The sequence below is a fragment of the Scomber japonicus genome, chromosome 16, assembly GCF_027409825.1.
Source record: "Scomber japonicus isolate fScoJap1 chromosome 16, fScoJap1.pri, whole genome shotgun sequence".
In the NCBI taxonomy this organism is placed as follows: Eukaryota; Metazoa; Chordata; class Actinopteri; order Scombriformes; family Scombridae; genus Scomber; species Scomber japonicus.
The window spans coordinates 8374584-8401185 of record NC_070593.1 but is presented as its reverse complement, the minus strand read 5'-3'; the positions used below and the strand labels follow the sequence as shown (position 1 = coordinate 8401185).

Genomic DNA, 26602 nt, shown 5'->3' with positions numbered 1-26602 from the left:
TTTCCTTGAGAGACGTAATCTGGAAGAATGGCTCAATGTATGCCCAATTACATTAGTTATTTATCATTGACGTTCAATCGATGTTGGCAGTTACCATAGCAATTAATTGTAATGTATTAATTGGAAACTGTCTCTATGTTCCCCTTAATTGGCACCAAATTACCTCATTTCCATTAAAACACAGACTTTAATGAGTAACAGAGGTTTTTTATGTCCTGCTGCTCTTAGATCTCTGACGCTTTGATTCGGAGGGTCCACATGACAGAGAGCCAGTGGGGGAAGGGCACCCTCACCCCGAGGATGACCAGCGACTTTGACCTTACTCTGGACAGCGGACCCCTCCTGCAGACCATCCACCAGCTGGACTTTGTTCAGATGAAAGGTAAAGACAGAGAGATAACAGGCACAGACACCTGAGGCGTTTATAGAGGAGAGGGAAGAGGAGGGATGACAGGAAGCACAATGAAAGGACGAGTTGTTTAAACCTGAGGAGGCAAGTTCAGTTCAGTTCAGTTCGAGATGTTAAATCCCTGCCAGTCTGTGAAGCTGAATGGCATGAGATAAAGATTTGACAAGTTTTCATAGTAACATTAATATTAAAATATGTTTTAACTTTAATATACACTAATATTTCCATATATAGTATCTTTCTAAAAGGTATAATAGATACTTTTCTTTTTTTCTCCTCTTTCTATGGCAGTAATAATAATTTGAGATTGCAGTTACAGTTTTAAGACAGCCTGTTTTTATATATGACAACTTTATCTTTTAAAATCACACATTATATTGCAGGTAAAAAATGCAAAAATATATGAATTGGCAATTTGAATGGAGGAACTTTCTATTATTTTGGATGCCTGGATGGAAATATAAATGAAACTCCATTTATGCAATGACATACTGAAGGTGTTTGCTAAAATATTCTATAAAATAGTTAGAAAGTCAAAGAAGTTTGGTGTGTTGATAATTCATGATTCGGAGGCCTTTGGTTAATGCATTATGAATACATAAATACATAATGGAATTTATAAATGATAAATATTGAACAGGTCACGCTGCAGAGTCATATCCCTATTCGTGCACGTATGGGTGTCTTTTCATATCACACTGCGCTGTAATTCGGTCTGGTTTCCCCTCCTCAGTCCCAGCTGCTCCCATGCTCCAGCTGGAGGAATGCTGCACTCAAAACAACAGCGCCACGTTGTCATGGAAACAGCCGCCGCTCTCCACCATCACCGTGGAGGGATACATCCTGGAGCTGGACGATGGAAATGGGGGGCCGTTCAGGGTAGGTTTGTCCTCAACAGGTACCAGTTAGGTTATTTATCTGTCTTTACTTTAATAGCTGAAGACTTGACTTTAACTCGTAAAAACCTTAAATTGGGAGCTTTTGTTAGATTTACATTTAGATCACAAAGCAACAAGTGGAAAAACAGGACCAGTTAGAGTCATAATTCACCTTTACAGAACACAACCCCCCCACCCGCTCCCCCCAACAAAGACTCCTTCATTTGGTGCCAGCGAGGACCCCAGCTCAGCCAAGCGAATCTGAAAGCAAGGCTTTGTCACTGAAATCCCTGGAGTCAAAGTGTGACGACCATATAGCACGGCTCTTGAGTGATTTGAGAGCAGGTCATGTGACACACTGTAGCTGAGCATTGAATGGTAGGCAGCTGTCAGCCGAGATGATCCCACAGGAAGTGTGATACGGGATCAAAGTGGTGTTCGTACCCTCCCAGAGATTCAACATGTAATCCATCCACCTAAGACCCCGCCCCAGTTCTCCGTACATTGAAGCTTCTGCTTTGTTATAACAGCAACTTATACCTCCTGAACAATACTCTCTCTCTCTACAATAGCTGAGGATATCTGTCTGACCTCTAAACATATAAAGTTCCTTCATAGACTTATTGACTCTTATAACAATCATGTTCCTTAAAGTGATGTTAAAGTTTTGGTTGTAGCTCCAAACCACTTGCTACTGGAGAAAGTCTTGTTTTACTCTTTAAATCTGGAAATCTGGAAATAATGGTTACTAATACAGAGATAAAAGAGAAGAAGCAATACTCTTTTTTTTTTCTAGAGTAGCAGAATCCATATTTCTGTTCTTAGTTTTTGTGCTACATTATGACTGTGACTTTGAGGCAGTGTATCCCTATAATGAGAATAAATGGACAGAGAAAATCTGCTATTCCCATTTCCTACTCTTGAAACACACATGTAACTGATACATGCAAGCAACATTATACAAAGTTTCTGCCAAATATGTACCACAGAAAATGAAAATTGGACCATTTATCTACAGTTGGTCACTCAATGTTAGTCTGAACTCTTTAATAGTTAGTAGGACTCTAACAAGGTCTTACCTTCATCTCAGTGTTGCCCCAATTGTTCCTGGGCCACTGGAAAGGACTTTACTCAGAGCAGGGGCCTTTTTTTAGCACCAAGATCTGTAGCAGAGAAACTAATACTCGTCTCTGGTTCCTCCGGATAAAATGCATGTTAGGAAGAGTTCTTGCAATGAAAACAAGCTAAAACTTACTTTAATCCCATCCACCAATCTGAGGATATGAACAAAGCCAAAGCACATATCTATCAGATTCCTCCATAGTATCAAATATCACATAATCTGAGTGGTTTGACATTTGAGGTCCGAAGCTTTAATTGATAATGTGTTGATGTTGTTTTCCTTACTTGTCTAACTTGATTTACCAGCTCGTATGCACGGCAAAATAAAACCCTGACAGTGCATTAAATGAACTCACACACAAACATACACACACATGTTGATTTTTTTTCATTGTAAGATCGCTATATACTTAAAAATAGAACAAATCATCCCTGTGGCTACATCTTTGACACAGATTCATTTTATAAGGCTGCACAGGTGAAATTTGATTCACTGTTACACCTGAAACGGGATTACAGTCGCTAACATTCAGAGCATCAGCTGAATGCTCCTCCTCCGTAATGTGAATGGTGTAGCAGCTGTTTGCTGAGGCATCCTGTGTTTTAATTTTAGGAAAAGCAGGCAGTGACCTCTCCTCTTCTCTGAAGCCTGGTAGCTAAAGCCAGCTGGCCGTAATCTCCTGCCCCTTCGAGTTCATTGTGTGTTCTGTAATCATCTGAATGTACGAGCCTCTATCTTAATTACAACTGCTCCGTTAGAGGGAGATCATTTGCATCCATTCTGCCAAGAGATCCTCCAACTGTATCCGCTAACTGCTACTGCAACACTAACTGGAGTCTTTCAGTGCTCGCCTGCAGTTTAAACCACAAGTATATGATGAGAGTAAATGTAGAGAATCATATCAGGACTCATTTTGGAGCTTCATTTATTGTGTTTAACTTTGCTGTTTCACTGACGTTTGTTCTACGTTTTAAATGTCCGACTGTTGTTTTGTTGTGTGTAGACTCTGCCAGACAGTCTGTGCATCTCTTTAATTTCAACTTAAATCACTTCATGTGATACAAAACAACAATTTTCCAAACAGTGAGGGAAGTTTTCTTTTCCTCTGACTCATTGAGGCTCGCCAACGCAGTGCCACGCTGAGCTTGGCAAGTTGTGTCCCCACGTCTATTTATACTCCCGTGTGGGCTGCCTCGCCCACGCTCAGTTGTACAAACTCACACTCTCACTTATTACACTCCCTGCCAAATCCGAACGGGACTTTCCTTCAGAGGCAGAGCCTGTCAGGTTAAAAAAGCAGAACTCTCTGTCTGTTAGGTGTCATAATTACGCACTCGTCATATCTGTCAGAGTGGCTTCACAGGAAGTACTGTGTGTCTTTACAGGAAGTGTACGTGGGGATAGAGACCATCTGCACGGTGGACGGGCTCCACTTCAACAGTACGTACAAGTCCAGAGTGAAGGCCTTCAACGCCAGCGGAGTGGGACAATACAGCAAGACGCTCATCATGCAGACCTCTGAGAGTACGTCAAGCACCAACTCCTTCTCCTACAACTGTATGAAACTGAATATCGTTAAGAAAAAAATACACCCTTAAACAAAACTCATCCATTTGTTCCTCTGATGCCAAGACCTCTAGTCTATGTTGGCAATAACACATACTTATTAAAGCTTCTTTACCAGCACAAAAGATCTCACACAGACTAAATGCCACTGCCATGTGTTGTTTAGCATACAGGTTTTTATATCACTCCTTAAAAGCTTTACAGAGGTGCTTTTAAGAATGAAGAAAGGAAAAAGAGTAAAAGCTCAGTGTTGCAGGAAATGTGCGATTCAGAAGGTTCGATTTAAACAAGTTTTACAGCATCTGTTATTCAAAAGGAGTAACTGTAACAGGTCGTTAAATCCAAACAAAGAAAAGAGGAACAGACATGAAAAGACAAAAACAGAACAACTGGATGCTAAGGTAGCGTGCACAGGAGACAGTTTGGCAGAGAAGTGAGGGGAAAATATCTGGTTTATATTCTGGGAGAGCTAATTAAAAGGACATAATGACACAAACTGTTCAAACCACAAGATTTAAGATAAAGTAAGATTAAAGGTTTTTAAAAATGTCAAAAAACAAGTGACTTTCAGATGCTGTTTGTAAATGCACACTGACTTTGCAGGAGGACATCTTTATGCTATTTATATCTTTACTGACAGTAAATCATTTGTTATTTCTTATTTTTATCATTTAAAAAATGGCAACCGCTTTCAGTTGTCACTAATCAAATTTAAACTGGATATCCATTTTTCAGTCTTTTAAAGCTACCTACCACATGTTTGCTGTTGTGTGTCTGTGTTTTTCAGGTGGATTTTACACATGATATTTTGATTTCTGTTCACACAGGTGTTTTGAATTGAAAACACAGCCATGCATACTTTGTTTCTGTGCCAAAATGCGCACTATTTTTTTTTTGTTGCTTCGCATAACCTTCAAAGAGTCTTGGGTACATCTCCATTGATAAAATGTTGGATTTTTTTTTAATGTTACTGATGATGAACCAGGACTGTTTTGCATGAACCCAGAAAGAGTAACTACTTACTAGCATGATAATAGCTAATGCAGAGCTGGAGCTTAATGAAGACATCTGCATATAATTTGATCATGATTTTGTGCTCTAGCAAACAACTGGCAGGTGTTTAATTGCAGGTCTAACATTAGAAGGAATAGTGTCTGCAAATTATTGTCACTTGACGAGATCACAGACTGGAGTCTTGCATCAGTTTCTTTCTACTTTTGGGAACAATGTCTTCATTTGCTGCAAACAAATCTTCACTGAGCTCCAGACGATCTTCAGAATAACAAACTGTTGCTGCTCAGCTAAAACTTTGCATCTTCAACAAGTCACCTTGATAGAAATTCAAATTTAAAAACTCATTTTGAACTTTTAATTAAATGCTCTAAAGGACCTTAGGGTCATGAAATTTCCTCAATCTATTTTACATTTTATTATCTAACCCAAAAATGATAACTCTAAAAGCCTCCAACACATCAGCAAGGTTTTAACTCAGCAACCGAGGATGTGACTTCTGTTTTAGGGTGTTTTTGAGCTTTTAAACCAGGTGCATCCAATAGCAGCTGGTACATGTATAATCCGCCTATGTGCTTGCTTTCCCATTAGTTAAATGCTGCTTGCATAGACGGGGAAGCTTGTCATCCATCAGTGGACCTGAAAGGCCCAGACAGCCTCCCTACCTGAGAGAGCACTCAGCATCTGTTGGGGACTTCACAAAATGATCTAACCACTCAGATATTTTCAGTGCTTTGCAGACATTTGACCTCCTTCAGCCTGACCGGACTGTGCTTTGATTTAGTCAGAAAGCAAGAAAAGCGTAAATTTCTAGATCAGGAGGGTCTTTTCTCTTTTGTTTTTTATGCTTGTTCTTTTCAAGTCTGTCCTGGTTTGTTTCTAGGAGCTCTTCTGTTTTGTTTCGGGGGACCTACTCTGTAATCTTTCAGCCACTGAACAAAACCAGCTTCCCTGTTAAAACCTGCTTCTTTTTTTTTCACCCTCTCCGCCACCCTTGTCTGCTTCACTGCTTCGCTACCAATCTCCTCTTGCTCCCCTCTTTTTCTTTCCCCCCTTTTTCCCCCCTTCTCTTTTTTCCCTCCCCGCTTCATTTCACGTTTCAGCTGGACACCCTCCATGCGATATGCAATCTATAGGCACAGGTATGGACGGCTCTCATTGCTGACTGTTTCCACTCTGATCCCCTCCCGGCCATTGCCTGTCTCAGTCCTCACTCTTAAAACCAGCAGGCGGGCAGTTTGCTGCTCTGTGGGCTGCATGTATTAAACGTTCAATACAAGCTTCTAATAAATGTCTCTCCTTTGGGAAATAAAGCTGTGTAATGAAACTTTACAGCACATAGTGACACCAATGAAAGCTGTGGACAAGCAAATGTAGTGGAGCCCATGTAAAGTGCAAACACCCGCCTGTTAAAACTCCAACATTTCTCTGTATAGAGTAGTTATGATTATTTATTTTCCAATCCTGAGTCCAACTACTTAATTATTAGTATTTGATTTACCCTGCTTGAATTTAATAAAACAATTCAGATGGTTAAAGTGATAAATGATTAAAATAACATGATATTCTTTGCTTACTCTCAGTGATATCATCCATGCAGAGGGTTTTATTGATATTTGTTGAGGTTTTGAGAACTCAACCACCAACAGAAATTCATTTGTGGTGCTCCATCTTTAAAATACGGACACATTTTACAGTTTTTTTTTTACATTCAGTAGAAAAAAAGTCCAATGAAAATTAAGTACAGGGAGGTTTGTGGATGCTCCAGAGTAACAAGGGGTAACCATTATATCTAAAAAGACTCCCTGCTGTTGGAAATCTTAAATGCTTTAAACAGCACTATTAAAAATGTAAGTGGTGGCTGCAAAGATCTTCAAAGCCCTTCAAATAAAACCAAAAGTACTAGGACAACAGCCTTTAATTGTCTTTAAATTTATCCTGAACTCACTGTTGTATGATGATAAAGATATTTCTAAGTATTTAAAATATTTTAAAGTCAATTTATTACATTTTTCATCCATCTGGTGTTTCAAGCAGGTGAAAACAAATGCCAGTTATTATGTGTTGGACACAGGTTTGATATTTAATTAGTTTCATAGTTTAATGCTTAGAATAATGAATCATATGATCATAATTGTGATAGAGAATGAATCATCCTCATTATTCTCTTTTATTAAAGTTCATTTTACAGTGTAATTTCACCTCATCTAACCTTCAACCTCTAGATTCATGTCACCTTTTTGTAAAGTCTGTCCCACATGCTCGTGATTGTTGCATGAGGTGTTTTTAAGTCACAGATGCTAAATGAGTGTGTCTAACTATTCCCAGTCGCTTGGTTCACCTTTGACACCGCCTCCGCCCACCCGGACATCATCTTCTCCAATGACAACCTGACGGTGACGTGCAACAGCTACGACGACAGAGTGGTGATGGGCAACTCCGCCTTCTCCCGTGGCGTGCACTACTGGGAGATGACCGTCGATCGCTATGACAACCACCCTGACCCAGCCTTCGGGGTCGCACGGGGTGACGTCCTGAAGGATGTGATGCTGGGGAAGGACGACAAGGCCTGGGCCATGTATGTGGACAACAATCGCTCTTGGTTCATGCACAACAACTCGCACACTAACAGGTAATTAAAGGGAATTTTACTCGTTGGTTTTTCATGCACTGAGAATAAGTTGTTTTTAAGTCTTTTAAGTATTTATATGTTTCTTATAAACAGGTATTTGAAAAATGTATCATTTATTAATTATTAATGAGCAGCTGTGTGTGGCACTCGTCTTTTGCATTGTGCACCACTGCATTGCCCTGTTGTCTATGCATTACTTGGATTATTTATTGTTTTGTATTGGAATGTATTGCTTGACTGCATGTAGCACTTTTGCCCGCGACAAATATCCCTCAGGATATAAAAGCTTATCTTATCTTATCTTAAAGTCCTGGAGCACTAACATAGTACAGTTACAGGATTAAAGGACTCCTCACAAATCTGGCAGGATATTGCAGAGAATACCACATCTGTCATATCCTTAGTTGATTTCTCTCTGTGTGACGATGCAGGACGGATGGTGGCATTGGCAAAGGAGCCACAATAGGAGTACTGCTCGACTTCACACGCAGGATCATCATCTTCCTCATCAACGATGAGCAGCAGGGTCCGGTGGCATTTGAGGGCTTGGAGGGCGTCTATTACCCCGCTATTAGCCTCAACCGAAATGTCCAGGTAGGAGATCATATTGTGTACATTGTGTACATACAACAACATCTACATGTTAGTTAGTTTGTTAATTAATTTGACTTAAATATTGCCATGATCAAACAATATTCAAAAATATATTGTAATTATCCAGCTGCTTAAAACATTTAAACAAGTCTTGTGGTGGTTCAGGCAGGTACAGAAGTTGTTTATAATCTCTTGTTCCAGTTATCCAATTATACATGTGCAGTACATGACATATCTTTAGGTTTAGGTTCATACTGTATAAATGAATCTACAATGAGCTCCACATCCTCACTGATATATCACTGCTTGCTATCATTACTTACAGCAATTTAACTTGCTCCATCAGCATTTATCATTTAATTTACTGTATGTAAGTTTTTCATCTTTAATCAAATGTTTGTAAAATGTCATGTAGATCAGACTCTACTAAATGATCGTTGGTTCAATAAATAGAATAGTTGCACACTTTAGGATAACACTGAAAACTACTGTGAACTCTAAAATAGAGGAAATACTCCATACAGTATAACAATAAACAAGTCCATTATTCTGCTAAAATATCATTTTCTGTCAATAACATTAAGTCTCAATAAACCTTTTTTGTAATAAATTTTTTTCAATTACATCCAAAAGAAAATGAAACACAATACCACATATTACAGTAAATCAAACAAAACAAAATGAATCTGGGCATTAGCTACATTAAATTAGAGAAAAACAATAAACAGACACAACAGAGACAAAAATAAAATAATAGGGGGGCACAATGTATCAATAAATACAGCATAAATGAGGTGGCACATTTCCATAAAAAATACTACAGTGAATACAGTGAGTCTCTGCTAACTTCAGGGGGCGCTGTTTCATAGCTGACTCCGAGCAGAGCTGTAGGCACAAACTGAAGTTTTCACTAGCACATCACATGAGCACAGTTGTTATTCATTATGAATGCTTCTCCGAGTTTTACAAATATGTACTCAAAGGATTAAACCCTAAAAGAGGAATCTTCAAAGACTCAAACAACAGTTAGTAGCTTTGAATTTCTTGTTGCTCTCAGCCAGTTTTTGTCCTCTCTCTCTCTCTTGGTGATAAAAGAAAAATGCCTGCAAGACAAAACACTGTTCAACAGCTCCACCCGCAGGCAGGAAATAAATCACCATAAATTATCAACCCTTAAAGGACAGGTTTACACTTTTACATTTTGACAGTCCCAACAGTGAGGTGCCCAAATGAACATTGAGAGGGTTTTTTTCCTCGCTGTTCTCATTCCTCCTGTTTATACTGAGCATTAAGAGATTCCTTCATAATGCATTTTCAAAAGGGAGACAAAATCCACACTCCTCATTCTGTGCAAATGTACTTTTGAAGCTAATATGAAGCTTCAGACCTCCACACAAGTTAAATCCAAGTCAATATCTTTATAATACTTTCTTTTTAGTGTCAAATTGCAGTTGAATAGCACTGCCAGTAGCGACACAAATAGGGTTAGGGTTAGTTATGTTTTACTAAAAAGACTGTAACTCTGGCAGATCTCAACTTTATTTAACTACCTCACCTACCACACTGCTGAAGCCTCATTATTATCTTTAGATAATCTTTAAAATCCATTTTTGCTCAAAACAGGGACTGGAAGAATCTAATGGCCAGTATGAACAGGAGGAATGATTACAGAGAGACAAAAACCTGCTCCAGTGCTCATTTGGGTTTTAAGACAGACTTGTAAAAACTGAATCTACCCTTAAAATCTTTATGTACACATATTTTATCTTTCGATCTGCAGGTCACCCTCCACACTGGTCTACCCATCCCTGATTTCTACACCCCCGGAGAGGCTGATCCAACCGGCTCCGTGTGCTAAAGACTCACCACCAGTTGCCCAGGGCTCATCCTGCCAGTCCCACCCTCCCTCGCCCCCCTTGTCCCCCTAACCCACTGACCCCATGACTCTCTGCAAGGGGCCCATCCAGCGCTGAGCCATGCCTTGATCATGCCTAAACCTTGGACTCATGGACCATCCGCAGGACTCTGGCGTGAAACGGATCTTGATGTGATACAGATAAGCTCTCGTTGATGAAACCAAACTATGATCTTGAGCCTGAAAGAGGACGTTGTTTTTTAAAAAAGGTCGACTTAGAAAAAGGAACTCAGTCTTACCATCTCGATTCAATTTAGTGCATCTTACTCTGATTCTCATCCTGACACACCTGCACAAACACGAGATCCTTCATGTTTCTTTTCCTGCCTTCACACATTTAAAACACCAGGGGGAGCATGAGAGGTAGTCTTTTAGTGTGTGTGTGTGTGTGTGTGTGTGTGTGTTTTTTTGTTACCTCTTGGGGACCTTTTCCTGTATAAACGCCAACCTTGTCGGGACCAGTAGTCCTCATGGAGACCAAAGCCTGGTCCTAATGGTGCAAAACGTCATTCTGAGGTCCCGGTTAAGGTTAGGGGTTTGGGTTAGGCTGTCCACAATGAATGGAAGTCAACGCAATGTCCTAACAAAGGATAGCTGTGTGTGTGTGTGTGTGTGTGTGTGTGTGTGTGTGTGAGGGTGGGTCGAGACTGGTCAGCAGCTGCAATGATCCCTGGATGACAGCAATAGTCCGACTCTCCGCCGCCTCACTGTCGTATCCTCGTCCGTGTAAATGAGACGCTTTTCTTAGTGGCTTAGCTCGTGTGAACCTTCTGTATCGTCTGTAAAAAAAACAAAACAAACTTAACTATAAAGAAATAAAATACAGTATCAATGTGTAAAATGCTAACGGGAAGCAAGGCCTTCATGCAGCCTTTCCCTGCGGTGCAGCTCTCGGAAACAGGAGGGAGGGATTTTTGGTCTCATGTATCATACGAGCGGGCGATTCTGTGCGTCGAAGAATGCGTTGAAGTTGAAGAAGACTGAGAAGCTGCTTGAATAAGGTGCTAAAGCAGCTCGCTTAGTTCTGGCTTTTTTTTTTTTTTTTTTACTGTAGGTGACTGAATCCTGGTAGTTTTGTAATATCGTTATTGAGATTATCTATTGCAAAGAGGTGTATAGCTAAATAAGTTATTGATGTTCAAGAGTTTTTCCAATGAGAATCTGTCATTGTTCCTTTATTTGATGTATAGCTACGAAAGAGACAAAGACGCAGAAACTTTTTTTTTTTTTGAGTTTGTTCTTGAACTGACGAGGCTTTTCGGTTCGCTTTATGTCCTACAAACAGCAACAGGAAAGGTGACAATGCATTGGGACATCCAATTTGGGCAACGAGCAGTTTGAAGTTTCTCAAAAATGTTTCCTGGCAGCACTGAGTGAACACAAGTAATTATTCTGAGGGAAATGTTGCCCAAAACGTTGCATTTCAGCCCAGAAACATTACAGCACATGTCCAGCATACACACAAGGTGCTCTCCTGTGTTTTGAGCTTCATGGGTGTGCCTTCTCTCCCCCTCCTCCCCCACAAACACTTTTCAAATCCCCAAAAATGATTTATGAAACTTTGCTACAAACCAGATTCATCGCTTCAGCAGAGTCAACTGCAACATCTGTGATGCCTGACTTCACCTGCTGCTAACGTATTTTTTCTATCGTAAAAAAAAAAAAAAAAGGGCAAAACTAGACAGTAATCATGTTTGCTATGGATATAATAACCACACAGTATTTAAGGAAATATTAGTCAGGTATGGTGAGGTGTCTTTTCTTAATTTCCTGTGATTTATTTCTGATTGTCATGGTTGGAGAAATGGCTGCACACAGAATATTACAGATATAATCCCCCAGTATGATATGTGCATGTGTACTGACGCTTATAAATGAAAACCAGGCAGCGTTCAGTAAATTGCACGATCTCTGCTGCGAGGCTGACTTTCAAGCTGTGATTTTATTTAATTGGCTGTCTTTCAAGGTAAACTCTTTGTCCGGACATAATTATACAGCTACAGCATAAAGGCAGAGGGGTCACTGAGCAGCGAGAGCCTCCTTTGACTCACAACAGAGACAACACAGTGCAGCCATTATCACGGCATTACACAACCTCAGATTCCAGGACAAATAAACAAAACAGCTTTAGTTCAGAAAAACAAAAAAGGTTCATTAAAGGGATTTTCCATATGTCCAGTATGAGATGACACACACTTCTGTTACTTTTCGACACTCTTCGACATTTTCTGTGTGAATTTGTGAAGCTGAATCAGTTTTGTTTGATTGAAAAATGACATAAATGTGTGTTTCTGACCTGAACACATGGAGGTGCTCAAACTCAACAGTGTGTGATTGTAACATTTATTGTTTCTAAACCAGCCAAATAGGCTTTAATGATGTTAAAACAGACCCGGGGGTGATTTGACGTAAAATCATACTTTTATGAATTATTGACACGTGGTCGCTGGGCGATACTGGGTGTCTCCAAATGTACATACATACTGTATGTGTGTGTGTGTGAGTGTGTGTGTGTGTGTGTGTTAACTGCATTATAACCTCATTTTAACTCCAAAGTGATTATTTTTGCCCCATTTGATCTGAGGTGGAATGTCATCACTCGATATTCTTTACAGTGATACTCGAATATGTCTATTTTATGGATATGAAATGAACATTGTTACTACTTTGATTTTAACACAGTATGATTACTATGATTGTTATAATTATGTGTCTATCATTACCATATTACTGCTATTATTATTGATATTATTTGAAGTGTAATATGAGCCTCTGTGTTTTCTGTATGTGTGAATATTCAATAAATAGGTGTCAACAAGGTGTTTCGATGCCTGGAATATATATCTGTCTGTCTGTAGAGTTTATATTTTATCATTTTACAACATTTAATCAAAGTGGGTTTAATCAGTATCACTAAAAACCTTTTTATGTCACTGATCAACACAAAAAACAAAAACTCAACAGTGTGTTTTGCAGTTGTTTGCATAATATTCAACCCCTCCAAATGAAGTATTTAGTTGGCACAGACAGTGGCGGTTCAAAAAAAAAAAAAAAAAAAAAAAGGAAAAAAAAGTCCGTCCTCAAAAAAAGAAAAGCGCGCCCCCAAAAAAAATCGCCAGTTTTCTAGACTAATACCGGTCATTTCCACATCAAGTTGATGCAGTGGGCGATGAGGCGCCTCTACTATCACGTCAACTGGCTGCTGAGAGTCACGTATACAGGTTGTGTGTGTCAGAAGAAAAGGCAAAGGGGAGGGGGGGGTGTCAACTTGCGAGTGCAGAGGCTATGAGCAGGTTGTGGTTGTGAGTCTCACACTCAGCGGAAAAGCAATGGGGGGGGGGGGGGGGTCAACTTGCGAGTGCAGAGGCTATGAGCAGGTTGTGGTTGTGAGTCTCACACTCAGCGGAAAAGCAATGGGGGGGGGGGGGGGTCAACTTGCGACTGCAGAGGCTGTGAGCAGCATAGACATATATGTATATATGAAAGTCTGTCAGATTACGTTAATTATTAGTATTTTTCATTTATTTATTTTATTTTATTCATTTGTATGATGACGGATGTGTGTAATTTACTTTGGTGTTTACATACTATATTTCATTTATTTATCTTATTTTTTGTGTGATGAAGGATTTGTGGGGAGGGGCGCCAATAGTCGGTCCGCCCAGGGCGCAAAAGTAGCCAGGACCGCCTCTGGGCACAGACAGTATTTCCTTGAGGTTTTGTGGACAGGCCTTTATTTGCACATCTGGACGCTGTTATTGTTTCCTGTTATTCTTTGCAAAACCTCTCAAGCTGTCAGGCTGCATGAAGGTCTTAAGTGAACAATGTTTTTTCAAGTCTAGCCACAAATTCTCACTTTAGATTGTAATCAATTTAGAGTATAAACTTTAATGTGGTTCTTTTAATTAATTCTAGTGTAATTCTAGCTTCATACTTGGATTAATTATTTTACAGCTTGCAGGTTTCATGCAGGCTGCATCAGGTTTTTACCTGCAGCAGAGGAGCATCACCACAGCATGATGCTGCCTGCCAGTACTATACCTCATGGTGGGGATGATTATGAGGATGATGTGCAGTATAACATACAGTTTAGCCTAATGGCAAAACCCCCTATACTTAACCCAGCTGACTTCAGGGTCTCCCACAAGACAAAGAGTTTTTTTTATCTCTTTGCTGCTCTCCCATAAAACTACTACAAGTGACCTGAACAACTCTAAAGCTTATAACTCCTTCAGAGTTGTCAGAGGTCTCGGTCTCCTCCCTCACTTGTCTCCTCCTTGCACTCACTCAGTTTTCCACGACAGTCTGATTCATGCTCTTTGAGTTTCTTTGAGATTGAGCTGATTTGGAAATTTTCTTTCCCTGACTTCCTCTTTTTCATAGAGTTTCTTGCAGTTTTTGTAGATTTTTCCACGATACCAAAAGTCAGACACTCAAGATAAGAGTAATTATACTACATTAAATTGAAGGAAATGACTACACACAGATATCTCTATTTGTGACTTACAGGCATTTGGCTGCTTCAGTGAATATTTAGGCGTATCCAACAGTATTGCGAAAGGTGAATACTTGTGCAAACATATATTTTGTAGTAGTAAAAACGTTAAAAAACATTTCATTAGAGGAAAAACAACTATGTAAATAAAAAAAGATATTTTCAGAACAACATGTATTTCTTAAAAAGTTAACATTAGATGAAATATTAGTATAAATCATAAAGAGTGTGTCAGCCTACAAATTTGGTTTAGCCCCTCATATCTGTCGTCTTTCTGTTTACCTTTTCCTGCTGCAGCTCTGAAGCTCAGCTGAGGCAGGAAACACCCTCCCCCTGAACTCACCAATGACAAGCAGTGAAAGGAGGAGACTGCTGCATGAAAACTGCCTCCATCTTACCTTTCCAGTTCACTCCCAGCCAGGACAGCCTCAGTCTCTCAGGACAGAACGTACCCACCATGGCAAAACCACTCACCGACCAGGAGAAACGCAAGCAGATCAGCATCAGGGGGATTGTGGGAGTGGAGAATGTTGCAGAGCTGAAGAAGGGCTTCAATCGTCACCTGCACTTCACTCTGGTGAAAGACAGAAACATTGCAACACCCAGGGATTATTACTTTGCCCTGGCCCACACTGTGAGAGATCACCTGGTGGGGAGATGGATAAGAACACAGCAGTTTTACTATGAAGCAGACCCAAAGGTAAAGATCAGAGGTTTTTAGTGAACTCCATCTCATACTGTGAAAATACATCATGTAACTCAGAGATGTGTAGATGACACTCTGTTACAATGTGTTTGTTTCCTGCAAAATCTGAAGAACTCAATTAAATGTTTCATACTATACTTTAAGATATTAAGTATGAGTTTGCCACTGTGCAAAAACTGACCAGGAAATCTCTATTTCATACATAAATGGCTCTTAAGAGGCTCTTAACACACCAGTATTTTCTCATAAAATCTGCATAATATATATCATCTCCCTTAATTCTTAAACATATTCTAAAAAGCGTATTCTGTGACAGTTTTTTTTAATAGGAAGTAGGTTGTGGGCATTGTTCTCACATTGCATCAAACTTCCCTGCAGTATTTTCAGGTCATTGCATCATGTTTACACAGCTATTCATTGTAGTCAAATGTTTGCTTGTTCATTCATTTGTTGCTCTGCATTTTCTCCACCTTCCTGTCATAATGTTTAAAAATAAATCTAAATTAATCTTAAATTATCTTAACAGTTGTGGTGAATGCATTAAAGAATGAAGAACTTTGTGCACACATGCAGACAGTATGTTTCTGCTTTTTTCCTCATATTTTCAGAGGGTGTATTATCTGTCACTGGAGTTCTACATGGGCCGGACGCTGCAAAACACCATGATCAATCTGGGGCTGCAGAATGCCTGCGATGAAGCAATCTATCAGGTCAGACAGAGGTTTTACAGGAAGTACAGGCTACAAGAAAGACACATAGCATTCTTTTTAAAAGCATTTAGCTGTTATCTAAAAATGTGACCAGTAGGCTCATATGTTCCTCATCTCTGCTGTAGCTTGGCCTGGATATGGAGGAGCTGGAGGAGATGGAGGAGGATGCAGGTCTGGGAAACGGAGGTCTGGGCAGACTGGCAGGTAATAAGCTGCAGATGTTTGAGCCTGAGCAGTTATAAAACAGTGTGACAGACATAGAGACAGGAAGTTTTTTATCATACCAGTCTAAACAGTCTAAATAATCCAGTGTCACAAGATACAACTACAGTATATACTAAAGGTCTGAATCCCGGCAACCCAAATGCATAAATTACTCGCTATTTTCGCATGCAAATTCAATCTCTGGTACAACAATACTCCATTATAATTTCTAGTCTAGTTTTGGCAGTTGTCCATCAAATGCCTGTCTGCCTGTTGAACATTTGAAGCAACTTGCAGCCACAGAAATTTGCAACAGACAAATAAATGAGCAAATAAACACTGAACTTCCCCAACAGCTCTACAAACACTCCTTTTTTCTAATTTAAGCACTATAGAGTTTGTATTTTTGATTTTATGTTTAATTTTTAAAGTATTTTCTGCACACAGCATGCTTCTTGGATTCGATGGCCACCTTGGGTCTTGCAGCCTACGGTTATGGCATTCGATATGAATATGGAATCTTTAACCAGAAGATAAGAGACGGCTGGCAGGTAAAAACTATTGTGTACACAATAATTATTAGCTATTTAGAGGTCACAGCAGTTTTTTTCTATAGAGTTCATAGTTTATCTTCTCTTATCTAACAGGTTTCTCTTTTCTGATCATTTTCATGCTGTCAGGAGTCAATGTTGAGGAGGCCAAAGTAGAAATGAAGTAGGTCACAATACATCAGAGGCAAATCATTGACAGCAGCTTAGCTTATGGTTTGTCCCCCTATAGCGACACTGCAGTGGTGCAAGTTCCTTGTAAACAATGGTGGTTGGTGGTTGGTCAGAGATGAAAAAAAAAACCCATTGCGTATTCTGTGATAAGAGATCCCAAACTAAAGGCTTTTGCCCTTTTCAATATAGCTGGTTATTTGCAGTTCAAACCCTCAGTGTAAACATGCACTTCTGAACAGTGAACTAGAGTTACATTCACCGGGCTGCATGATTCTGCACATTTAATATCTGCTGCTAGTGAACAGTAAATGCAGTGAAAATGTGTGCATGGTCACACAGACCTTCTTCAGAGGATGATGAACAGGATTGTGTTTGACATATCGGTGAGATACGCTGATTAATCATATCTGAACAGCATGTCAGAGGTCGGGTCAGGTGGGGTCTCAGCTTGTTGCTCAATGACTGATCACCACTTGAACATGCAGCATCATGTTAACACAATGTCATCTTTAACCTGCAGGTGGAGGAGGCAGATGATTGGCTGAGGCATGGAAACCCCTGGGAGAAAGCACGTCCTGAGTACATGTTGCCGGTTCACTTCTATGGACGAGTAGAGGAGACGAAGGATGGCTCCAAATGGGTGGACACTCAGGTACTGACATTGAATTATTAATATGTGTAAAAGGCTTCTATCAGGTAACATTTCTATGCAAACGTTGCCTACTCTATCCTCACTGTGTTCTTCCTGGTACTATTACCTGTGCAGGTGGTCCTGGCGATGCCCTACGACACGCCCATCCCTGGCTACATGAACAACACTGTGAACACCATGAGGTTGTGGTCTGCCCGAGCCCCCAACGACTTTAACCTGAGAGACTGTGAGTGCTGAAGGACTTTTTTTAACGTAAAACCAACTTTTGCAAAACAGTGTCTGCATTTCCTTTTAGCTTTCAACAGAAAATCTTTGCAAGACAAAAGGAAACTGCAGCAACACTGGCATCTTGTTACAAGATGTCTGTGTTGCAAAGTGGCTCAAATGAAGCTGTTTGTTCCTCTCTCCTAAATTTGAGTTTTTCTTTATTTACCATTCATGCATCTATAAACAAATATTATGTGTGCAGAAGCAATCACTGCTGTCTTAATGAAACTGAAATGCATATAACTGTGTTTAGTTAATGTTGGAGATTACATCGAGGCTGTTCTGGACAGAAATCTGGCAGAGAACATCTCTCGTGTCCTCTATCCCAACGACAATGTGAGTTCACTTTGAAATGATCATCTTCTTCAGTAAACACTTTAAAGCATTTTTAAATTCTACTGTATTTTCTTGCTGTTGTTGAACTTCTATCCTTTATTAACCAAGTTTCAGAGATTAAAATGTCTTTTTCAACACACACAATATCCAGTTAAGAGTATACAAAATACTTAGTTAACATCTAATTAAAAAGTTAAAATTACAATGCATAAACAGACACGGAAATACACAATGCACATACATACATGCATACTCTACATACATACATGGTACACTGATAATATGCTGTTTCTAAGAAGTTTCCCACTAAACCGAGGTCTTAACTATCACTTTGCTCTTTGCACGTTTCTATGATGTAGTTCTTTGAAGGAAAAGAACTTCGTCTGAAGCAGGAATACTTTGTCGTGGCCTCCACACTCCAAGACATCATCCGTCGCTTCAAGACCACAAAGAAGGGCGTTCCTGGTCGCACATCCTTCGAAAGCTTCCCAGATAAAGTAAGCAATCAGCTGCTCATAGATGAATGCAAAAGGCCAAATAAGTGTTTCATTTCCTCAATCATATGGCACTGCAACGAGATCTTCACAGCTTTTATCTCTTCATATGCAAATTTGTGGCATAGCCTCTTAAACCTAAGGTGGCCTGTATTGCACAACAATAACATTAAAGTCATATAAAACAGAGCAGAGATGGATTACAGCAACAGTAGACATTTTTAATAACGCCAAATGAGAAATCTCTGCCAAGTGAGAAACCCTGCAGATATAATATAGTGATTTTATGCAAAGGTATGGCAAAAGTAATATAATTTGTATTTTTAATTCTAAAATATTGTAGGTATTAAATGCCTGCAGCCCCTTTATTTTCCCTGTGTGGCAGAGTTTCACAGCTGGTTCTTCAATAATACAAAGAGTAAGCTAAAAATAAACAGTAAAATTGCAAAGTCATGGCATACAGACATTTTTGGGAGCCTACAGTTATCCTGAATCAGCTAGAAGAGGTATCAAGTCAAGTGAGAACAGTTTTACTGCAAGTTGTCATGTTTTCCAGGTTGCCATCCAGCTGAATGACACTCACCCGGCCATGGCCATCCCTGAGCTGATGAGAATCTTTGTGGACATTGAAAAACTCGACTGGGACACGGTGAGTGAGAGTCAGATTTTGAGGACTGCAGGGTGATATTTTTCAACCATTTAGCTTACTGAGAGTGACTTACAATCAGATAAACCATATACGAGACTTAATTATGGAAATACTGTAATAGAGAAATGCAGGAGGTGAAAGCCACAGAGCCAAGATGATAAATGAAAGTCCTATATTACATAATAATGGTTTGCAATAAGAGCTACAGTATTAGGTCAGGTTGCAAAATGAAATACAGGCAGGGACGGTTTGATTGTGCAGAATAAGTGATATAAATCAGTCATAGAGTGGAGGGAAGAAGGGAAGTTATCAAGAAAGAAGAATATATTTAGACTTTCTGGGAGAGAAAAATAGAAAACACTCTTCTCTCCTCTGCAGGCCTGGGATCTCACCAAGCGTACCTTTGCCTACACCAACCACACGGTCCTCCCCGAGGCTCTGGAGCGCTGGCCTGTGGAGCTGCTGGAGAAGCTGCTGCCCAGACACCTGCAGATCATCTACCAGATCAACCAGAACCACCTCAACGTATGTACTGAAGGTTGAAATAGGCCTAAAGGAATTCTTTTGGGATACTGAAATGTTTTTTTAATTATGAAAATGAAGAACTTGGGATGGAAAGAGACTAATTTGGAAACTACAGAGAGAAATGCTGCATTTTCAGAAACCCAAAATCGTGTAACTGTCAGTCTCCATTTCTCCTTTTTCAACTGTTCTTTTTGATCCAATGAAACTATAAAACTACATCTAATTATAAAATGATGAAAAGGAAAGTATATTTATTCATCCAACAAGAGAGAAGCTTATGTGTCATATTGCCTGAACACATCTGTGACGCACTGTATTAATTTGGCATCACTTCTATGTCTGTTCTTGTTACTGCAGACGATTGCAGCCCTCTATCCAGATGACATGGACAAACTGAGGAAAATGTCTCTGATTGAAGAGGACGGATGCAAGAGGGTGAACATGGCGCATCTGTGCATTGTGGGATCTCACGCTGTTAACGGAGTTGCTGAGATACACTCCAACATCATAAAGACTGATGTGTAAGATTTCTGCTGATGACACACAACTTAAACACAAAAAGTAATAAGTAGTTTCCAGTGACGTGCGGTGAGGTTCATGTCTGGTGAGGCACTGACTTCATCACAATCAGATTTACAAACATATGAACCCTACAGAGTAGCTTATTCACCATTTGATTGGCAGCAGTTAACAGGTTATGTTTAAAATCTCATATCAGCTTTCTTTACACATACAAACTGTAGCACACAAAAAAACACATTTAATTTAAAAAACGTTATTATGGTCTTACCTTTACTTACTTATCTTACTTACTTTACTTGCCGACTAGCTCACTGTAGTTGTAGCATAGACTGTATGAGTTGTAGTTTACTGTCACTTATTCTGCAGCTAATGAGTCGTAATAAGAATCACTGGGATCAGGAGCGCCCCCTGCCATGAGGCCGGAGAACTGCGTGCCTCACTTAGTGACTTTTTGCAGTCGTTTTCTGCTGCTCAGCACACGAAACACGCTACAAACACTGTACATTATATCATCAGCTACACTATGGAAATTTAGTTCATATAGTAAAAGTGTTTGAACATGTTAATAGCGACATACAGAGAGACAGCTGTACAGCTGTGCTGTCTCACTGCATAGCATGCCAGCGCAGTAAACCGAGTCATTGCGCAATCCATGGTGAGGCTCGCCTCGCTGCTGCCTCACTGCGCGTCTCTTTTCAGTGTTTGATCAGTACATGTGAAAATTCAGCGATTTTGAATTAAAAATAATCCGAAACTGGTAAAGTTAGATAGAAAATAACGTTATAGTGCAAATCACTGGACAAATATAACCATTTATTATTTTTTTCATTTTTAAGTCTTTTTCCATGATAACAGGTGAGGCACGGCCTCACCTGCCTCCCCTGACCGCACGTCACTGGTAGTTTCATACAACAAATGACCAAAAAAACCCAAACCTGTGACAAACTGCAGAAACCAACAGAAGTTACAAGTGGCAGCTCAGCAGCTCAGATGAGCAGACAACTACGACAGTTGCAAAACACCACATGAGTATGGACTCATCAGTTACCACAGCATTGAATCATCACCTCTGCTGTTTGTAAAGAGATATGTCTTAAGATTACTTTTAAAAACGTCACACAGTTTCCCTGAATAAGTGACAACTATGACTCGCTGACAGAAACATTCAGATACTCACTTTAAACCTGCAGTGCTGAACATTCACATATAAATTAGCATCTGTTACATTCAAGCCCTTGCCAAATTAATTCACACCATGCTGATTAAATCTATCACCACCAGATAAATCTCTCAGTATTTCACAGTATATAGAGTTTTAAAATATCATGTTGGGTGTATTATACCCTCACTGGCTGTTTGGCCATTAATTGTACAGCTCTTCTAGACTTTCCAAATATTATCAGACCAAATGGGTCAAATTCTGATAAGTCATTTTGCAGGTGTTGTGTGATACTCAACATAGTTTATCCACCATTTTAAAGCCACAGCAGTATGTTACAATCAGTGGTGTGCTGGCATACAGTGGGCCGTCAAAACATATCTGATTTTACCGGTGCTCTCTGTGTGCCCATCATTTGGGATATAAATGCCTGTGTCAGTCAATCACAGTCCCCAACCAACCTCTTTACTCTCCCTGACAGAAGAGGGAGACAAAAGTCCAGCTTTAAGTCTCAAATATCCTCAGGTGACCATGAATATCTGTAGAAATGTTTTCCATCTAATAACAATTTATGGTTCAGTTGATAAAACAAACTGAACTGGATACTACTTGATATACAAACTGCTTTGTGCACTATTTCTACATTCTTCAACATTTCCTATATTTCTTCCACAGTTTCCGTAACTTCAGTGATCTTGAACCAGAGAAGTTTCAGAACAAGACCAACGGCATCACTCCCAGACGCTGGCTGCTGCTCTGCAACCCCGGACTGGCTGAGCTCATAGCTGAGGTTTGTTAGAGCTGCCAGGGCAATAAATAAACAATCAATAAATAAATGGTGCCAAGATAAAGTGTAATGTTTAAGACCTCTGACTCATCAACAGTATATATTCCCCTGCTGCTGTAATTTATGAGTGAATCTTGGCAGAGTTTTCTACATCCAGTCTATACAGTGCATACACAGCTTATTGTGACACTTACTATGTGTTTTAGGCGATTGGGGAGGATTATGTGAAGGACCTGAGCCAGCTACAGAAGCTGAATGACTTTGTTGACCATGCTGCCTTCATCCGTGATGTCTCTAAAGTGAAACAGGTGGGTTGGACTTCAGAGTTTAAACAAAAAACAGAAACGACATTTAAAAACTTCAGCTATAAGCAAAGTGATCATGTATCTGTATTCTGCACAGCCAGTTATTATAACTTTAAGAAATGATTAAAAGGGTATAGAATTACAGGCTTTATCTGATGTAAAATGTGCTCTTGTGCCATTTTGGTTCCTCTTTTTGCCCTGTTGCACCAAGAATACATTAATATTAATAAAATGTTCTCTTGTCTAGACAGTGGTAGTGCTTCTCTCTGCACATATAAGGTCTCTCAGTCAGTTGTCTGTTATTTCCACACATCATAGCAGGAAATGACATTACATTTTTGATTAATTTGTCCATTGAAACATTGCCGTTTTGTTGTTTTAAAACCAGTCCTGACATGCCATACCTGTGATTCAGCAAACTTCACCTCCAGCCAATAACGCCTCTGCTGCCAAGTCACCCATATCTGATCTTTCTCACAGGATAACAAGGTGAAATTTGCCCAGTACCTGGAGAAAGAGTACAGAGTGGAAATAAACCCGTCGTCCATGTTCGACGTCCATGTGAAGCGAATCCACGAGTATAAGAGGCAGCTCCTCAACTGCCTGCACATCATCACCATGTACAACCGTATGTGAATTTAATCACTGCTTGTTAGTAAGTGCCAGAAGGTTTTTCACAGGGCTTTGACTTTGAGTGAGAAGTTACATGACACAATCTGACAAGTACAGAGGCGGAAGAGTCCCCACCCGACAGGTGCTCAGAGCAAGTTCAAACAAACATGAGGAATGACATGCATCTGATATTCAAACCAACGGTGGGAATTTTCCCAAGAAGTCATCAGGCCGTGACAAACGGGTTCAATCATTCAGAATTTAATATCACTTGGAGCAAAATGCCCACTTTCCCTGCATCAACATCTTTCTTCTTTCTTGGAATATAACTAATTTAAAAAGTAGGCAAGGCAAGGCAGTTTAACATTAAAAACATTACCCCCCACCACCCACCGCCACACTAATAATGAAAAACAAAGTACTGAAAAATAGTGAAAGAGACAAAAATGCTAGAACAGAGCATCAAATATAAGATTGCAGCATAAAATAATGATTTGCTTTAAAATCATTAAAAGGACATAGAGTGCAAATGAAAGATGAAAGTACCTAAGTACTGTACCAAGTGCCATTTGTAGGTACTTTATACTTCTACTCCTCTACATTAAAGAACAAAATAACATTTTCACTTCACCACATTTATCTGACAGCTATAATTAAGTTGCAGATTAAGATTTTAATTCAAACTTTATGATTTTTTGAACAATGTGTTAATGCATCCACATTAGTAATCTGATAATGTGGTAAAATATGTACTATATATAACACTTTACACAATCAATACTTTAACTTTCAATTGTTTCTGTTAAATTAGTTACTAAGCATGAACTATGTAGCAGCATAATGCAGCTTCTCCATGTTTGGCACTGACTCTAGGAACATTTGACAGTATTTTAAGTTGTTCAATTTGATCCTAATCTATTAAGATATATGATTTGTAGACTTTGTAGTAAGTACATTCTCTTAAATACTTATAGCCAGTGCAGAGACCTGAGAAAGGGTGTGCTCACATTTCCTCATTTATGTTAAAACCACATCACTTGTGATGAATTTGTGTTCTTTTCTTTTGTGTCTCTAGGCATCAGAATGAACCCCACTGCACCTTTTGTACCTCGAACAGTGATCATCGGGGGCAAGGTACCAGCTCAACCTCAGCCAAAGCCCACATGACAAATAACACAGATAAAGAGCCAGTAAACACACCAGGAAGCATGTTAATAGTTTGTCTTATAATGAGTCATCTATTGTCGCCCTCTTCAGGCTGCTCCTGGGTATCACATGGCGAAGATGATCATCAAGCTGATCACTGCAGTAGGTGATGTGGTGAATAATGACCCTGTGGTGGGAAACAAGCTGAAAGTCATCTACCTGGAGAACTACAGGGTCTCTCTGGCTGAGAAAGGTACCAACCAGATAACTTTAACAGCTACACGTTGTCTTTACCTTTTCATGACACAAAAACACACATGCAAAATTCTCATTCTCATCCAAAGCACTGAGGATAATTCACCAAAAATCTGTTTAACATGTTTCCTTCTTTAATTTGAATCTGTGTTTCCTTCCTCAGTGATACCTGCCACAGATTTGTCAGAGCAGATCTCCACAGCCGGCACTGAAGCTTCAGGAACAGGCAACATGAAGTTCATGCTGAACGGAGCGCTCACCATCGGCACCATGGACGGAGCCAACGTGGAGATGGCCGAGGAGGCTGGAGAGGAGAACCTCTTCATCTTCGGCATGCGGGTGGAGGATGTGGCTGAAATGGACAAAAAGGGGTAAAGGAGATTTCTTTTTATGTTAGATTTGATATTATTTTATACAGATCTTTTTTTTTTAAATTCAGTTAGACTACACTAACTTTTGTTTATCCTTTGTCAGATATGATGCCATGTCTTACTACAAGAAGCTCCCAGAGCTGAAACAAGTGATGGACCAGATCACAAGTGGATATTTCAGCCCCAAAAATCCAGACCTGTTCAAGGATCTTACGAACATGCTCTTCAAACATGACCGGTGAGCAACACACAGATAAATAACACAGATATAAGCCCTATCCCTTTCCCTTTGTATTTCACTTTTTGGCTTTTGTGTTGAGTTCAAGTTATCAGACTTTTTATGTGTCCCCCTTTTTGTGTGTATCTCTTTTCAGTTTCAAAGTATTTGCAGACTATGAAGACTATATGAAATGCCAAGCGAAAGTCAGCAAACTCTATCAGGTAACATTGACATTGCATTACGTTATATTCACAAATATTTCTCATGGCAAACTGACTCTTTCTTCTTCTTCTGCTTGTGTTTTCTTTTATGAAAATATAACTGCATTTATAGAAAACTGTCATTACAAAGAGAAAGAGCAAACAGAGGAGTAATAAGCATATAACGGTCAAGCAGGCAGGGGAAATAAACTATTAGGACATATATTTAATTAGTAGAACATGATTAGTAAGAATTATTAATAACAGTACATCCTTTGTAAAACCCACAATAAAAATGTACTTTTTCTCTAAAAGAATCCAGTCGAGTGGACGAAGATGGTGATCAAGAACATCGCAGCAACAGGAAAGTTTTCCAGTGACAGAACCATCGCAGAGTACGCCACAGAGGTCTGGGGGGTCGAGCCGACCGACCTGAAGATCCCACCTCCAAACGAGCCCAGAGAGGCCTTCGAGGAAACCGCCAGAGCTCTGAAGAAGTAGTGAGGTTGTTTGACAACCGAAAGGCTGCTTTCATGTTTACAGTGTAGTGCCTGTTCGCCTGTGCCTTCAAGTTACTCTTCATTGAACTCTTTCAAGAAGGTCTGCACACGTCTTCATTTTTTCTTTATTGTTAAAGCGCTTGCATTGATACACGTCTGTTACACCCTTCAGCTCCAACACATGCAGTTAAACCAAATCATCATGGAGAGAGAGAGAGAGAGAGAGAGAGAGGTCAAATACTTGCAAACAATTTTCTAATATTGAACATTCCTGGAGTACAGGATGGGTGGAGGGGGGCTTTCTGCATTTGAAGAATTTAGTAGGATGTCAGGAACAGAGCAGCTGACTGAACTGAATTTTTAATTACATTCCTGTGAGTATGTTGTGTGCACTGTGTGACAATGCCTGTCTATTCTGCAGGCAGGTTTAAACAAATGCTAACATGTTATTTGCTGATCTTACTCGACCCCATTCATGTCACATTGTTTCTCTCTCTTTCAATATAACTTGTCATAGGGAAAAAAATATGAGCACTTTTCATTGCTGATATACAGTATTTCTTCAAAGTTTTGAAATAAAATATTAATATATAATGACCCTGAAGTGCTTTTGTTTCAGTTTTTTTTTGGAAAGATA

General features: G+C 39.6%; 2 protein-coding genes across 2 annotated transcripts in view; both read left to right on the top strand.

Moving 5' to 3' along the window:
* The window catches only part of trim9 (tripartite motif containing 9), a 40797-nt gene extending 30437 nt beyond the window's left edge, over positions 1-10360 (top strand). The window contains exons 5-10 of the mRNA XM_053335432.1: positions 229-382; positions 1143-1288; positions 3796-3934; positions 7316-7619; positions 8051-8213; positions 9994-10360. Of these exons, the coding sequence (XP_053191407.1) occupies positions 229-382; positions 1143-1288; positions 3796-3934; positions 7316-7619; positions 8051-8213; positions 9994-10071 (984 nt within the window). The 3' untranslated portion in view covers positions 10072-10360. The remainder of the gene's footprint in view (positions 1-228; positions 383-1142; positions 1289-3795; positions 3935-7315; positions 7620-8050; positions 8214-9993) is intronic.
* Positions 10361-15041: 4681 nt separating this feature from the next.
* On the top strand, positions 15042-26562 carry pygl (phosphorylase, glycogen, liver). The gene is made up of 20 exons (XM_053335097.1): positions 15042-15323; positions 15938-16039; positions 16165-16243; positions 16691-16794; positions 17486-17617; positions 17732-17843; positions 18138-18220; positions 18580-18717; positions 19271-19363; positions 19742-19888; positions 20246-20409; positions 22245-22359; positions 22563-22664; positions 23142-23289; positions 24349-24407; positions 24531-24672; positions 24838-25045; positions 25149-25283; positions 25420-25486; positions 25781-26562. The coding sequence occupies exons 1-20, from the start codon at positions 15081-15083 to the stop codon at positions 25964-25966; spliced, it is 2559 nt and encodes an 852-aa protein (XP_053191072.1). The 5' UTR covers positions 15042-15080; the 3' UTR covers positions 25967-26562.
* The last annotated feature ends 40 nt before the right edge of the window (positions 26563-26602 follow it).